The sequence below is a fragment of the Zosterops lateralis genome (assembly GCF_965231275.1).
Source record: "Zosterops lateralis genome assembly, chromosome: 9".
Lineage (NCBI taxonomy): Eukaryota > Metazoa > Chordata > Aves > Passeriformes > Zosteropidae > Zosterops > Zosterops lateralis.
The window spans coordinates 1,004,493-1,017,632 of record NC_139769.1 but is presented as its reverse complement, the minus strand read 5'-3'; the positions used below and the strand labels follow the sequence as shown (position 1 = coordinate 1,017,632).

The window sequence follows — 13,140 nt, the reverse complement described above, 5'->3', positions numbered from 1 at the left end:
CCCAGGCTCTGGTTTGGAGCTGCCCCAGCCCAGGGGACAATCCCTTCCCTCCCCACCCATTTTGATTCCAACCAGGACAAAACCTGCTTTGGGCACCAACTGTAAATCAACATTAAATCCCCCTGTGACACAACTGGCAGCTCAGTCCTGCTGCCAACCCCACCCAGAGTGTTTTCAGGCTGAGCTCTGAGCCCAGGCACCCCAAGGCATCCCTACCTGGAGGATTTTGTCTCCTGGCTGGAGCAGGCTGGAGGCGGGGCCGTCAGGCTGAACCCTAGTAACAAAGATACCCTATAAGTCAGAAGTAACACAGGTTAGGATGCTTTCTGCAAGAACTACAGCCCAAAAAACACACGGGGCTCCCTGACTGGGGGGTCTGGGTACCTGCAGGTGGGTTAACACACAACTGGTTTATTCTGTTGGCTGTCAAATGCCTCTTTGGGGCTGGAGCAGCTCTTTGGCACTTATCAATGATTGTGGGGCATTTTAAACTAAAATCCCACATCACAAAGAAAGTCCAGTATGAACAGGTGGAGCAGCTCTCTGGGGCGTCCAGCAGTTATCAACAATTGTGAGGAATTTTAAGCTAAAATCCCACATCACAAATTCCAGTGTGAACAGCTGGAGCAGCTCTCTGGGACCTCCATTTATCAATAATTGTGGGGAATTTAAAATTAAAATCCCACATCACAAATTCCAGTGTGAACAGGTGGAGCAGCTCTCTGGGACCTCCAGCACTTATTAATGATTGTGGGGAATTTTAAACTAAAATCTCACATCACAAAATCCAGTGTGAACAGGAGAAACAGTTCTCTGGGACCTCCAGCACTTATCAATGATTGTGGGGAATTTTAAACTAAAATCCCACATCACAAATTCCAGTGTGAACAGGTGGAGCAGCTCTCTGGGACATCCAGAACTTATCAATAATTATGGGGAATTTTAAATTAAAATCCCACATCACAAATTCCAGTGTGAACAGGTGGAGCAGCTCTCTGGGACCTCCAGCATTGATTAATAATTGTGGAGCACCTTAAACTAAAATCCCACATCACAAAGTCCAGTGAGAACAGGAGAAGAAGCTTTCTGGGACCTCAACACTGATCAATAATTATGGGGCATTTTAAACTAAAATCTCACATCACATCAATAATTGTGAGGAATTTTAAACAAAAATCCCACATCACAAAGCCCAGTGTGAACAGGGTAAGGGTGACAGGTTATCGAGAGGGCAATTAAAAGGGAGCAAGTGTTAATTATTGGAATAATGTGTATCACAATCTTTGCTTCCTCTAGGGAGCCCAGCTTTAATTTCCCGATTTCCCAGCCATGTTTATGGAATTCCATGATTTCCCCATGTTTATGGAAGTTCTCACTGGCCTTGCAACACAAATCCAGAGTTATCCAAGAGCATCAACTCCAGGGATGTGTTCAAGGCCCCCTTTTTCCAACAAACTCCAGCCAGTTCCATGGCACTGGAATTTCAGCCTCCAGGGATGATATTGTTCTTTAGGGTTCTCTCTAATTAATTTAGTAAAAGTTTAATTGAGGTCTAAGGCAACTCTAAAAAAGTGAGAGACAGACAATCCTCCAGAAAACAGCCCAAAAAATTAAAATTATCTTATCCAGGGAATAGGGGCCAGACACTCATGGGATTGATGATGGATTTTTTTAACTGGGGGGAAAAAAAAGCCAACAACACTCTGCTAAAACAAAGAAACAACAACAACAACAAAATAAATCACCAAACAGAAACAAAGCCAAGTATGGGGCGAAAAAAAATCTTTCAATTAGACCAACAGAGGGGCACAAACATCCCCCTCACGCTCTGTGACCTCTCAAACGAGGAGCAGGGAGGGAGGAAATTCAGACTTACCTTGTCAGAAGGTTTGAATGGATTCCCTTGTCCACTTATCCCACCACTGATACTGAAGCCAAGGCCAGGATTCTTCTCTATCCTCACACAAAACTAGGGACAGGAAGGACAAGGATGTCAGCTCTGAGCTCTGCCCCAGCTCCTCCTCCCCTGACATTTCCCTGGGTGAGCTGAGCCCCTGCTCTCCACAGAATGGGAAAAGCCACTGGAATATTGCAATAAACTGGGAGAACTGGCAGGATTTTCCCACACTGCAGCGATATCACAACATTCCCTGTGCTTCACAGATTCCCGCATGGATTTCAATGTTTTCTTTCCAAGGAGGAACAAAACCCTTTAGGTTTGTGAAAGAGAAGTTCACCAGGCCAAGCTTTTCACTTAAACATTGGGATAAACTCATCACTGAGGATTTGTCTGGTGCAATTTTATTTCCCCAGGAGGAGCCAGACATGGAGCACCCCTGGGATAAAGCCAAGGCATAAAATACTCTGGGATCTCTGGAGCCCTGCTGGGATCTGAGCACTGAGCACGCCTGTCACAGGCAGCAATGCAAGATTAACCAAAAATTTATATTCTATTACCAGCTGTTAAAAAGGGTTAAAAAGGGCAGGGCTCTTTATCCCTTCCAGGACCCATCCTCCCTCCAGGGGATATCTGCTGTTAATGGGCCATCAAGGCTCACTGCATGGCTGACAAAATCCAGATAAAAATCAGAGCTCCTCCATCCCAATCAGAGCTCTCCCAGTCCAGCCAGGGCTCTCCCATCCCAACTAGAGTTCTTCCATCCCAACCAGGGCTCCTCAATCTCAGCCAGAGCTTTCCCAGTTGAACCAGAGCTCCTCCATTCCAAGCAGAGTTCTCCCAGTCCAGCCAGAGCTCCTCCATCCCAACCAGAGCTCTCCTAGTGCATCCAGAGCTCTCCCAGTCCAACCAGAGCTCTCCCAGTCCAACCAGAGCTCTCCCAGTCCAATGAGAGCTCTCCCAGTCCAACCAGAACTCTCACATCCCAACCAGAGCGCCTCCATCCCAACCAGAGCTCCTCCATCCCAACCAGAGCTCTCCCAGTCCAACCAGAGCTCTCCCAGTCCAATGAGAGCTCTCCCAGTCCAACCAGAACTCTCACATCCCAACCAGAGCTCCTCCATCCCAACCAGAGCTCTCCCAGTCCCATCTCCCCCAGTCCCAGCTCCCCTGGGCTGCCCAGCTCAGCTGCCCCACTGCTCTCCCATGAACCAACACCCTGGAGAAGCCGGGGATGTCGGTGCCCGGATCCCCCGTGCCTCACCTGCTCCTGGTAGGCGTCTGTGCTGCGCTGGCCCTTGGTCTGGATGAGGCACCTCTGGGGCTGGGGGGCCCTGGAGCTCTGTGAGGACGGGATCTGGATGGGCAGGGGGGGCTGGTACTGCTGGATGGTGACCTTGTTCATGCCGCCCTCGTACTGCTGCTCGCGGCTCCGGTGCTGCAGGCTCTGCGACCCCATCAGCGTCTGGATGTGGCTGCCTGCCTGTGGGCAACCCTCCCGTCAGGGACGGGCAGCTCCTGCAGCTCCTGAGCTGCCTGCCTGCCCAAGGGTCACAGACCTCGGCAGAGAGGCCTGGGACCCCAGAAAGAGGGTCTGGGGTCTGTGCAGGGGGGTTTGAGACCCTGGCACAGAGCCCAGGGGGACACAGGCTTTGATTTCAGTCCATGAGAAAAACTTCCAACAGAGAGAGGAATTACAAGTCACTAATGTGTGATAGACAGTGGTGTAGTTATCACCAGGTAGAAAGATTTTCTAGTTTTGGGTTTTTAGAATGGAGCTGATTGGGGGGACAAGATGGAGGATTTAGGGTGGTGCCCCCAGTTCTTCTCCTTCTCCCTTGACATCCATTGTCTGCAGTGACGTGGGCACAAGGTGGTTTGAATGGATTGGGTCAGAGTAGAAATGACCCTTTTATTATAGTTACTAGGCATTGGTATGAAATGGTAAATAATAGACATGTAGTTATCTGAATAAAATCAAAGTGACCTCCCATCACAGGGGGAGTCCCATCGTGTCCAAGCTGCTGTGAACACCTTGGCCAGCACAGAGAATTGTAAGATGAGAAATAATAAACAACACGAGAAAAACCAAGACCTTGAGACTCCACTTCATTCTCTAACCAAGCACAGACCCAAAGCCTTCAGAGGTCACAGGGAGAGAAAAAGACCCACTCGAGCCACCAGCCTGAATCTTGGGTTGAGATAGAAACCAAAACCCGAGACCCCTGTCAGGTTCTCTCTCTCAGGTTGTTTTGCCCGGCTGGGAATCTCAAACTTCACCAATTTCAGTAATTTAGAACTCTCTGCCTTCAGGACTGATGCATTTCTATAATGAACAACTTTTATATTAACCAGAAACTGCTCTTGGCCCTGTAAGACCTCAATCCATGTGTGGGAACTGACAGTGGTCACAACATGGATTTTCAGGCTCCAGGCAGTGCCTGGAAACCTGTGGGAAAGCCAAGCACAGAACTCTCTCAGTCTGGCTTGAGAAATCATAAAGAGGAACCCAACACAATCTTGTAGATCACCATCCTTCTGACATCTGGTATTTTCCTTATTTGTTTACTTGTAAGAAGACGGTGGAGAGGTGTTGCTCTAAATGTCCAATCCTATTGATTGTACCAAAACACTATATAAAAGAGTCTGTCTGAACAAATAAAAAAGAGTATAAAAGAGTTTGTACAAAAGAGTCTGTCTGAAAAAAAAAAATAAAAATAGTATAAGAGTCTATATAAAAGAGAATATCTTAAAAAAAAAAAGTATAAGAGTCTACATAAAAGAATATGTCTGGAAAAAGAAAGAGTATAAAAGAGTCTGTCTCTCAATAAACTGGTGCTCTGAGCCCTCTGAAGAACCGTGTTGTGACATGAGCTGTCCTGTAGCCCTGTTTGTGCCTGAGGTGTTTTGGTTTCTGAAATTCCTTCCCCAGGGAGTTTTCTGTCAACAGGAGAAATGTTTTTGTAGCTGTCCCTTTGTTATTCATTCCTTTCCCCAGGAGGGACTTCTCCTTGCTGTCCCTCTGCTCTGACCAATGGGAGTGAAGAGGTTTGTCTTTGTGTCACCAATCAGATTGGTCTGTGTGAAATGGGATAAAAGGGAGACACAGCCCAGAAATAAAGGAGTCATTTTCAGCCTCCTGAATCTCAGAGTCTGTGTCCTTGTGGTGTAAAACAGCATCAAAGGGGTGACCCCAAAATGGGAGAGGGGACCCCAAAAAGGGGAGGGAAAATCCCTAAAAAGGGACCTTTAGAGGTGAAGGGGTGTAACCCTGGTTTGTGCCTGAGGTGTTTTGGTTTTCTGAAAAACAGGAGAAATGTTTTTGGAACTGTGACTTTGTTATTCATTCCTTTCCCTAGGAAGGACTTCTTGCTGTCCCTCTGCTCTGACCAATGGGAGTGAAGAGGTTTGTCTTTGTTTTGGTCTGTGTGAAATGGGATAAAAGGGAGACACATCCCAAAAACAAAGGAGCCATTTTCAGCCTCCTGAATCTCAATGGTATAAAACAACCTCACTGTCCCAAACCCTAAGGACACCCAGGGGTACCTGGACCCTCCCTTACCTTCTTGGTGACGGTGTCGGGGGGCACGTCCCGCCGGCCCAGCGGGTAGGGGGTCCAGGGGCTGCCCACGGCCACCTCGTCCTGCCCGTTGTCCAGGAGGCCGCTCTGCTGCGACGGGGTCTGTTCACAAATGCAGGGCAGCCTTTAGTCACCGGCCCCCAGCCCCACAACACTCACCTCACAACAACCCAGCAAACTGCCACAACGCCCAGTCAGTGCCCCACCAACACTCCCTGCAAGCAGGAGAGCTCCAGAGGTTTGGGACCAGAAAAGGATGAGAATAATGAATGATGAGAGAGAAGAGAAAAATTCACTGAGAAGTCGCTGGAAATTCACTGACTCGTTGTTTTCAGAGACACAAATTTTGGCAAAATTCTGGTATTCAAACAGCCTGGCGTTAGTGCTGGATTTAGGATTTTTCTCGCTGCTGGTTCCAGCAGCAGGAACTTTGTTAAGGGAGGGTTTGTCACCCAGCAAAACGAGCTGTTTGTGTTTTTTCTGCAGCAAACAGCTCCTGCTGGCAGTGCTGAGGTTGTGCTGCCTCCCAGCACCTCCTGGGTTATGCCAGGGATGTTTTCTTGGTCCAACATTAACCTGGAATTCAATATTTGCCTCAACGTGAACGGTCACAACACACAGGGAAAGTTTTCTCAATGCTCATAATTCCCTTTTCTCTCCTGTTCCATGTTGCTTCTTTGTCTCTTTTCCCTCCTGGTTGTTTCATTCCTGTTTTCAGGATTTTGGAAGGGATTGGGGTTTTCCTGCTCCATCCTGAGTTTCCATTATCTGTCTCTCTATTTTTTGATCATCATTGGAAGTTCCTAACACCTTTTGGGTGTCAGGCTTCCCAAAATTCCAGCATTGTCCTGCCACTGACAGCGCCTGGCACAGTGCAGGGTTTATTGATTAATGGGAAGCTGCAAAGGAACAAAAATTATCTGTTCTTCCCCTCTGCCTTTTCAGGAATTTCTTCTCCAGCTTTGACTAAAAAAAAAAATAAAAATCAGGATACATTTCTCTACATGGATGAAGAATTAATCAAATTTGATTTGAAATGTGAAAGCTGGGAATTTTTCCATTAAAAGCTATTTTTAACAGGAGTTGAGAAGTAAATAGAAGGAAATCCCAATTTAAATCACATCTCTGAGGTGAAGTGAAAAAAGTCCAACCCTGATTATTTACAATAAAAGGAAACTTCCATGATAATCCTTTCACCATTCAAAAAACCTTCCAGAAAAAAAAAAAAAAAAAAAAAAAAAAAGGAATTTGTGATTTTTCCTTCTATTAAAAAACCACTAGAAAAACATTTCTCCCATTCATAGCCCAGGATCTCCTTGCAGGGCTGGAAATCCACTCACATCCCAAGGGATCAATTTATGGACCCCTCTGGGTGCCCTCCCCATTCCAAAGGGAACTTTTGCTCCCCTCCTCACTGTAATTCCCAAGGAAAATGGGAATTCCCATTCTGGGAATGGGGTTGTACCAAACCAGGAACTTTTCAAACTTTTCAGCTGGGAGCCAGAAATGGGAAGGATCCCTCTGGATCTGCAGAGGGGAAAAGGGGAAATGCTGAGAGTCCTCTCAGCTTCCTCCACAAACAGGGAAATAAATCCTGGGATTTCATTTGCTGCAGCAAAAGGAATTTGTCCCCTTGTGTTTTCTGAGCTGGGACAGGCTGCAACCCAGCTCCACCTCCATTAAATCTGGGGAAAAGAGGAAAAGCAGCGCTTCCCACATTTTCTACGGGGAGTAGATTGATGTCATGAACGTTTTCCCACGTAATTCATTGTTAAAGTTGGTTTCCTGACAGGCAGAGCTCACTCATTACTCTCTTGAATCCAGGCCACGGGGAGGAGGGAGGAGAAGAGGCAAGGATTAAACTGCTGTGGCCTGGATTCTTTAGGAAATGCAAATTCTGTGGAAGGCGTGAGGCAATAAAATTAAACAGCACTAAACATACACAGCATTTTTTTTCCGACAGTCATTTCCCCCCTGCGGTAAATCTTTCCCAACAATAATATTTCCCCCCCGCCCAGAACAGTACAGCAAAGAGAACAAGCCCTCAGTGCGGTTCAGCATCACAGTTTCTATGGATATGGAGCAATGGAATGCTGGTGGAATAGAAAAGCAGAATAATCCACATCAGAACACACCCCAGAATATATCACAGAGCAGAATCCTGAATTTCCACAGACATCCATATATTCATATCCATATTCACCCACAGCCTAAAACCCTGGAAATGCCATAAAAAAACCCCTCATCCCTAACGTGGGGAAGGAAACCAGCACCATTCTTTGGGGGTTTGATGCCCAGTGGGATTTTCCAGGGATTCATGACAAGTGTGACCTGAACAGACAAACAATTCCTTGGGAAGCAAAAGACAACAGTGGGATGGGGAATGTCCCTGCCCAGCACACACATTCCAGGCTGCCCCACAACAGAGCAGCACAGACCCAGAGCAGGACAGGAGGCTGGAGGGGGACGTGGGATGGAGGTGACAGAGGATGGAGGGTTGGGGACACTGGGGAAGGCCTGACACTGCTCCCTGTGTGCTGCCATCCTGCCCTGGATCGCCTGGAATTCCAGGGATGGGCAAGCTGGGCCAGCTCCTGCTGCTGCTAAAGGATCCTGCTCTCCTCAAATCCTTGGATCTGAGCTCTTGGAAGCCTCCTTTGGGAATTTCTCTAGTCTGGGCAGGTGCCAAGGGCCGGCCTGGCAATTCCCAGCACGGATGATCCCATTGGAATTTTGAGATCTGGGCTCTGCTGCCCTTTAGTTACTCACAGAGCTGCTGCTGATTTGTCCCCTCAGCTCCTGTGCCAGGGCAGAGAAAAATCTCAGCATCCCTCCCTGACACTGAGAATCCTGCAGGAATGGCCCTCTCTGCCTTGTCCCGTGTGCCTCTCCCTCCAAATATTCCTTGGGAATTCATAGTTTTGTATGTCAGCAATATATTGATAATAAATATAAGATAAACGGTAAATAGATGAGGAAAAATATTATCCTTTTTTTAGGTGTTTCTATAAGTTTAAAATGGGTTTGGGTGTGATGATGAGTTCAAAACCCATCACGTATTACATAATGCTCAAATATTAAAATCCCTGTCTCCTGGGACACTTCCACACCCGTTTTTCTAGGATCGAACAGCCCCAGAGCAAATGAGAGAGCCCTGGCGTGTGTGTGAGGAGAGCAGGAAAGCAAGAATGACAGCCAGGGAGCTGGGGGGAATCCAAAAAGCAAGGCCAGCAAAAGGGGCAAAGCCTTGCTTTGTGGACTGGGCATCATTAAAAAAAAAAAAAAAAAAAAAAGCACGAGGGAGAAGAGGCAAGAAGCTAAACCAGGAGGAAGCAAGGAGATCATTAAATTAACCGGGAAGGCCGGCAATGCTGGGCTAGCCCATACTTACTTTCGGTAGAGGTAGCTCTTGAAGCATTTGGTTTTCAAATTTAGATTTAGGCTGCAAGTTTAAAGTCATGCTTCGGCCGGCATGCATGGCTGAAACCCCTCCAGAGTGCAGCATGCCAAGGCTAACTGTGTGGTGTTTGTAAGCAGCGCTCTGAGTAGAGGAAACAACCACGGGACACGTATGAACACACATGCTCAGAATTAAGTCTCACACATAACATGGTTAAGTTCACAGAGTTTTAGTTTTAAGCCAACGAACAGTACCGAGTATCGAGAGCTCCTCCAGGCATGCACTGGTCACACACAGCGAGTACATTGCTCCTCGTACAGAAAAATGGGCACCAGAGAGGAGGGGGGACTTCCACGCTGACAGCACATGAGGGGTGGTGGGAGCTGGACTTCACACGGTATACAGGTATTTTGCTTTTTTTTGGCAAAAAAAAAAACACCTGGCCAAATTCAGGACGGGCTGTGCGGCCAGAGGCGTGGAGGAGCAACCCCTGGGGAAGTCCTGCTCCCTAAAATCTGGCTGGGATAAGCTGGGCAGGACAGGGACATGGGTGCTGTGCCCACCCAAGGGACGCCCAGGTGCTCTGCTCACCCAGGGAGGGCAGGGACATGGGTGCTGTGCCCACCCAAGGGACACCCAGGTGCTGTGTAGGAGCATCTGTGGCTTTCCCTGCCCACCCAAGGGCCAGGGGCTGCTCCCAGGTGCTCCCACCAGCACAGCCTCCAGCAGGGCAGCCCAGCCCAGCTCCTTGGAGCTCTGCAGCCCAGCAGGAACCATCCGGCAGGGATTAGGGACAGCCACCAGTGCCAGCTTTGCAGGGTTAAAAAGAGCCCTTGGTGCACGTAAATGAAGTGTAAAGATGTTCTTCAAGCCAACAACATCTGGCCAGGGTTTGTTTCCACCAGGAAGGGCCCTGCACTGGTTTCCCTGGCTAGGAGGCAGTTTCCACTGGGTTTACAGAGCACAAGGAAAAGAGCTGAGGGAGGAAAAACGCTTCGGCCTCGGAGCCCCTTTTTAAAGTTTCCCCATTGGATCCTTAAGGACAATTTAATATCATCACATTGTGAAAGGAGAATATTCACACCGAACTCAGGAGGCTCTAGCATAAAGCAGAATATGGACACATTTGGCAATGGCTTCTCAGGCATTTCACCACAGGAATTTGTCACAACCACTTCAGAGCACGGAGTAAATCGGATTCGTGGATTAGGTCGTTAAATAGGTAATGACTGAACCGTGCACTAAAGTACCCTTTGGATAGAAGGCAAATCAGCATAACTTCCTGCAGCTAAAAGGAGTAACGATCACATTCCCATTAGAACAGTGGCAGTGGATACCCAGGGATATTTCTGTTATAGACACTTTTAAACCCCCTGCACTAACAGTGACACCAGAGCTAAAATACATTTTATTATTATTATTCTCTTTTTCCTTCATTCCCTTTTACTGCCAAGACATGCCCAGCACCTCTCCAAGCTCTCAGTCATCACTGACCTGGTGGCTCCAGCAGCGCTTCCATGAGCAGGGCAGAACCTCAGGGCTCTTCCTAAAAAATTTTGGGCAGAGCTGCAGGAGTCACCACCCCAGTGATGGGCACTGGGGCAGAGCCTCTGGCTTTACCCAGGATCCAGAGTCTCCATCCCAGGGATGGGCTCTGAGGAGCCTCACTGGGGCAGAGCCTCTGGCTTTACCCAGGATCCAGAGTCTCCATCCCAGGGATGGGCTCTGAGGAGCCTCACTGGGGCAGAGCCTCTGGCTTTACCCAGGATCCAGAGTCTCCATCCCAGGGATGGGTTTTGAGGAGCCTCAGTGGGGCAGAGCCTCTGGCTTTACCCAGGATCCAGAGTCTCCATCCCAGGGATGGGCTCTGAGGAGCCTCACTGGGGCAGAGCCTCTGGCTTTACCCAGGATCCAGAGTCTCCATCCCAGGGATGGGTTTTGAGGAGCCTCAGTGGGGCAGAACCTCTGGATTTCCCCAGGTTTCAGAATCACCACCCCAGTGACTGCCCCAAGGAATGTCACCGGTGTGAAGCCTCTGGATTTACCCAGCACCCGGAGCCACCACCCCGGTGACTGTCCCAAGGGGCATCATCAGTGAGGAGCCTCTGGAATTTCTGGGGTCCCTCACTCCAGCTGAGCACCCCCAGGGCCCTCGGGCGGGCCGGTCGCTCCGACACCACGGCGAGGATTTCGATCCCTGGGCATTCTGTCGGTCACCACTGCGCGTGCAAATCGTTGGACAGAGCGAAACACACGACTAAAGGCATTAATTGCAGAGAAATGCCAAACATACCCTGTCTAACCTTCTAGCTTCTATATGTCTAAGTAGCTGTTGTCTCCAGTCAGCGGGCATTTTAGCACAGCTCTCATTTCCCTTCCCAGGGGGAGGCCTCGGCTTTATATCACTGCTATCGGAAGGCTTGTCGCCATAGTTACCCAAGTTATAGTCTGACGGAATCTTTTCCAGCAGAGCCGCCATGGTGGGCCTCGCTGAGACCGGCCGCGTTTGGGCCGTGCCGTAGCTCTCTGTGCTGTAGCTTCGTGCCGACAGGGGCCTCCTTTGCGTGAGGTTTTTAACCGGGAAACTCCCAGTCTGGGCTTTCACTTCTTGGTAGGAAGGGTGCTCGTCTTCGTAGCGCCCGTTGCGCTTGAGGAACTGGGCCTCGGGCACGGCCATGCCGCTGCCCTGGCGCTCCGGGGCGCCGCGGAACGGGGCCCGGCCGTACCTGTCGGTGACGGGGGGCAGCTCCTGGGGCTCGCCCACCCTACGGAACACCGACATCTCCGCCGAGCTCACCAGAGAATCCGCCCGGCGCAGGAATCCCGGGCGAGCGGCCGGGCCGGGGAAAGGGGCGGCCGGTGGCGGCTCCTCGCCCACCGAGGGCTGCGAGAAGGAGAACATGGGCTCCACGGGCGTGTAGCCACGGTAGCCCCTTGGGCTCACCAGCTCCTGGGGCAGGCTCTTGGCCGGCTGGGGCAGGTACTCGGCGTTGAGCTGGAAGGGCGGCAGGAGCCTCTTGTCGGCGGCCGGCAGCTCCACGGCGCCCTGGGGGTTGAAGCTTTGGTCGAACTGATAAACCTTCTTGGTGACCGACGAGGCCTTGTGCTGCGGCTGCACCTTGACGCTGCCGTAGGTCAGCAGCTCGTCGTCCAGCATGGGCACAGACTGGCTGCGGGACATGCTCAGCACGCCGTGCTCCGGGCCCAGCAGCTTGTCCACCCTCTCGTGGGGGCCCACGGTGTCGTTGCCCGATGCATAGTTTTCCAGGGGGATGTTGTACACCTTGTAGGCACCGATGTCGATCTCGTCGATGCTCTGTGACTTCTTGAACTTGTTGGTTTTTAAGTCCCTCATCATGGGGGAGAGCCGCTCCGTGCTTTTGCTGATGGAGATGACGTTTTTGGAAGGGTCCGGGCGACAGTGCATGTGGGAGAAGACGTTCGTGAGGCTCCTGTTAGCGTTGGAGTCGTGGTATTCCCACGGAATTCCGGGAGTGAAAGTGCTCGTCATTTCGGGAGACTCCTTGACGTGATCTTTCCGCTCGGGCAAAGGGCTGGTGTTGGGGGTGCTTTCCAGTTTGGAAGGAAAAGCTGTCCTGTCTTCAAAAGGGCTGGGGGTTCTGGTCCAATTTTGCCAAGGGTTGGGAGGAGGCACTTCAGAGTCGTGTGTGTTTCTGAGCGCGGGCTGCTCCAGCTCCAGGGGGATGCCCACGATCCTGTCCTGCCGGATCAGCGGCCGGCGCCCGTGGGCCGAGGAGCTCCTGGACTTGGTGCCGAGCAGGGGGTTGGCGCCGGCGTTCTCGGCCGCGCTCTCCTCGGCCACGAAGCCCGTGTTGTCGTAGTGGGAGCCGTCGTTCCAGCTGTCAGCGAAGGCGTCGCTCAGCGGGCGCCGCTCCGAGCGTGCCGGGACGTTCCCGGCCGGAGCCGCTTCCCGCTGGCTCAGCAATGGCTTGGTCTCCAGGGGCTGCGGGAACGACTGGGCCAGCCTGTGGACACAAGGAGAAGGGAACAAGATAAAATGTCCTCTGCATTGGCACGTCAGCGCTCAGCGTCCTCGGAGAGCGGTTTGACCTCATCCCATCTACAGCTCTGGCTGCGGGGCCACGCTGGGAGACTTTGGGGATTCTTATCATGGGATATTCCCAGCTGGAAGGGCCCCACAGGGAATCAAACCTGCCCCCCGCCTCCCCCTCAGTGGTTTGAGCTACTCTCAAGCTGTTGGGAACTCCATGGATGTCGTGCCCCTGGCACGGGAATGGTGGC

At 50.7% G+C, this 13,140-nt stretch overlaps 1 protein-coding gene across 1 annotated transcript in view; it reads right to left on the bottom strand.

Annotated features, from left to right (window-relative positions):
- The window catches only part of LRRC7 (leucine rich repeat containing 7), a 53,731-nt gene that overhangs the window by 1,691 nt on the left and 38,900 nt on the right, over nucleotides 1-13,140 (bottom strand). Inside the window, exons 17-21 of the mRNA XM_083867315.1 lie at nucleotides 11,171-12,863; nucleotides 5,460-5,579; nucleotides 3,162-3,380; nucleotides 1,877-1,969; nucleotides 217-291 (exon numbers count right to left, since the gene is read on the bottom strand). Coding sequence (XP_083723441.1) covers nucleotides 217-291; nucleotides 1,877-1,969; nucleotides 3,162-3,380; nucleotides 5,460-5,579; nucleotides 11,171-12,863 — 2,200 coding nt within the window. The remainder of the gene's footprint in view (nucleotides 1-216; nucleotides 292-1,876; nucleotides 1,970-3,161; nucleotides 3,381-5,459; nucleotides 5,580-11,170; nucleotides 12,864-13,140) is intronic.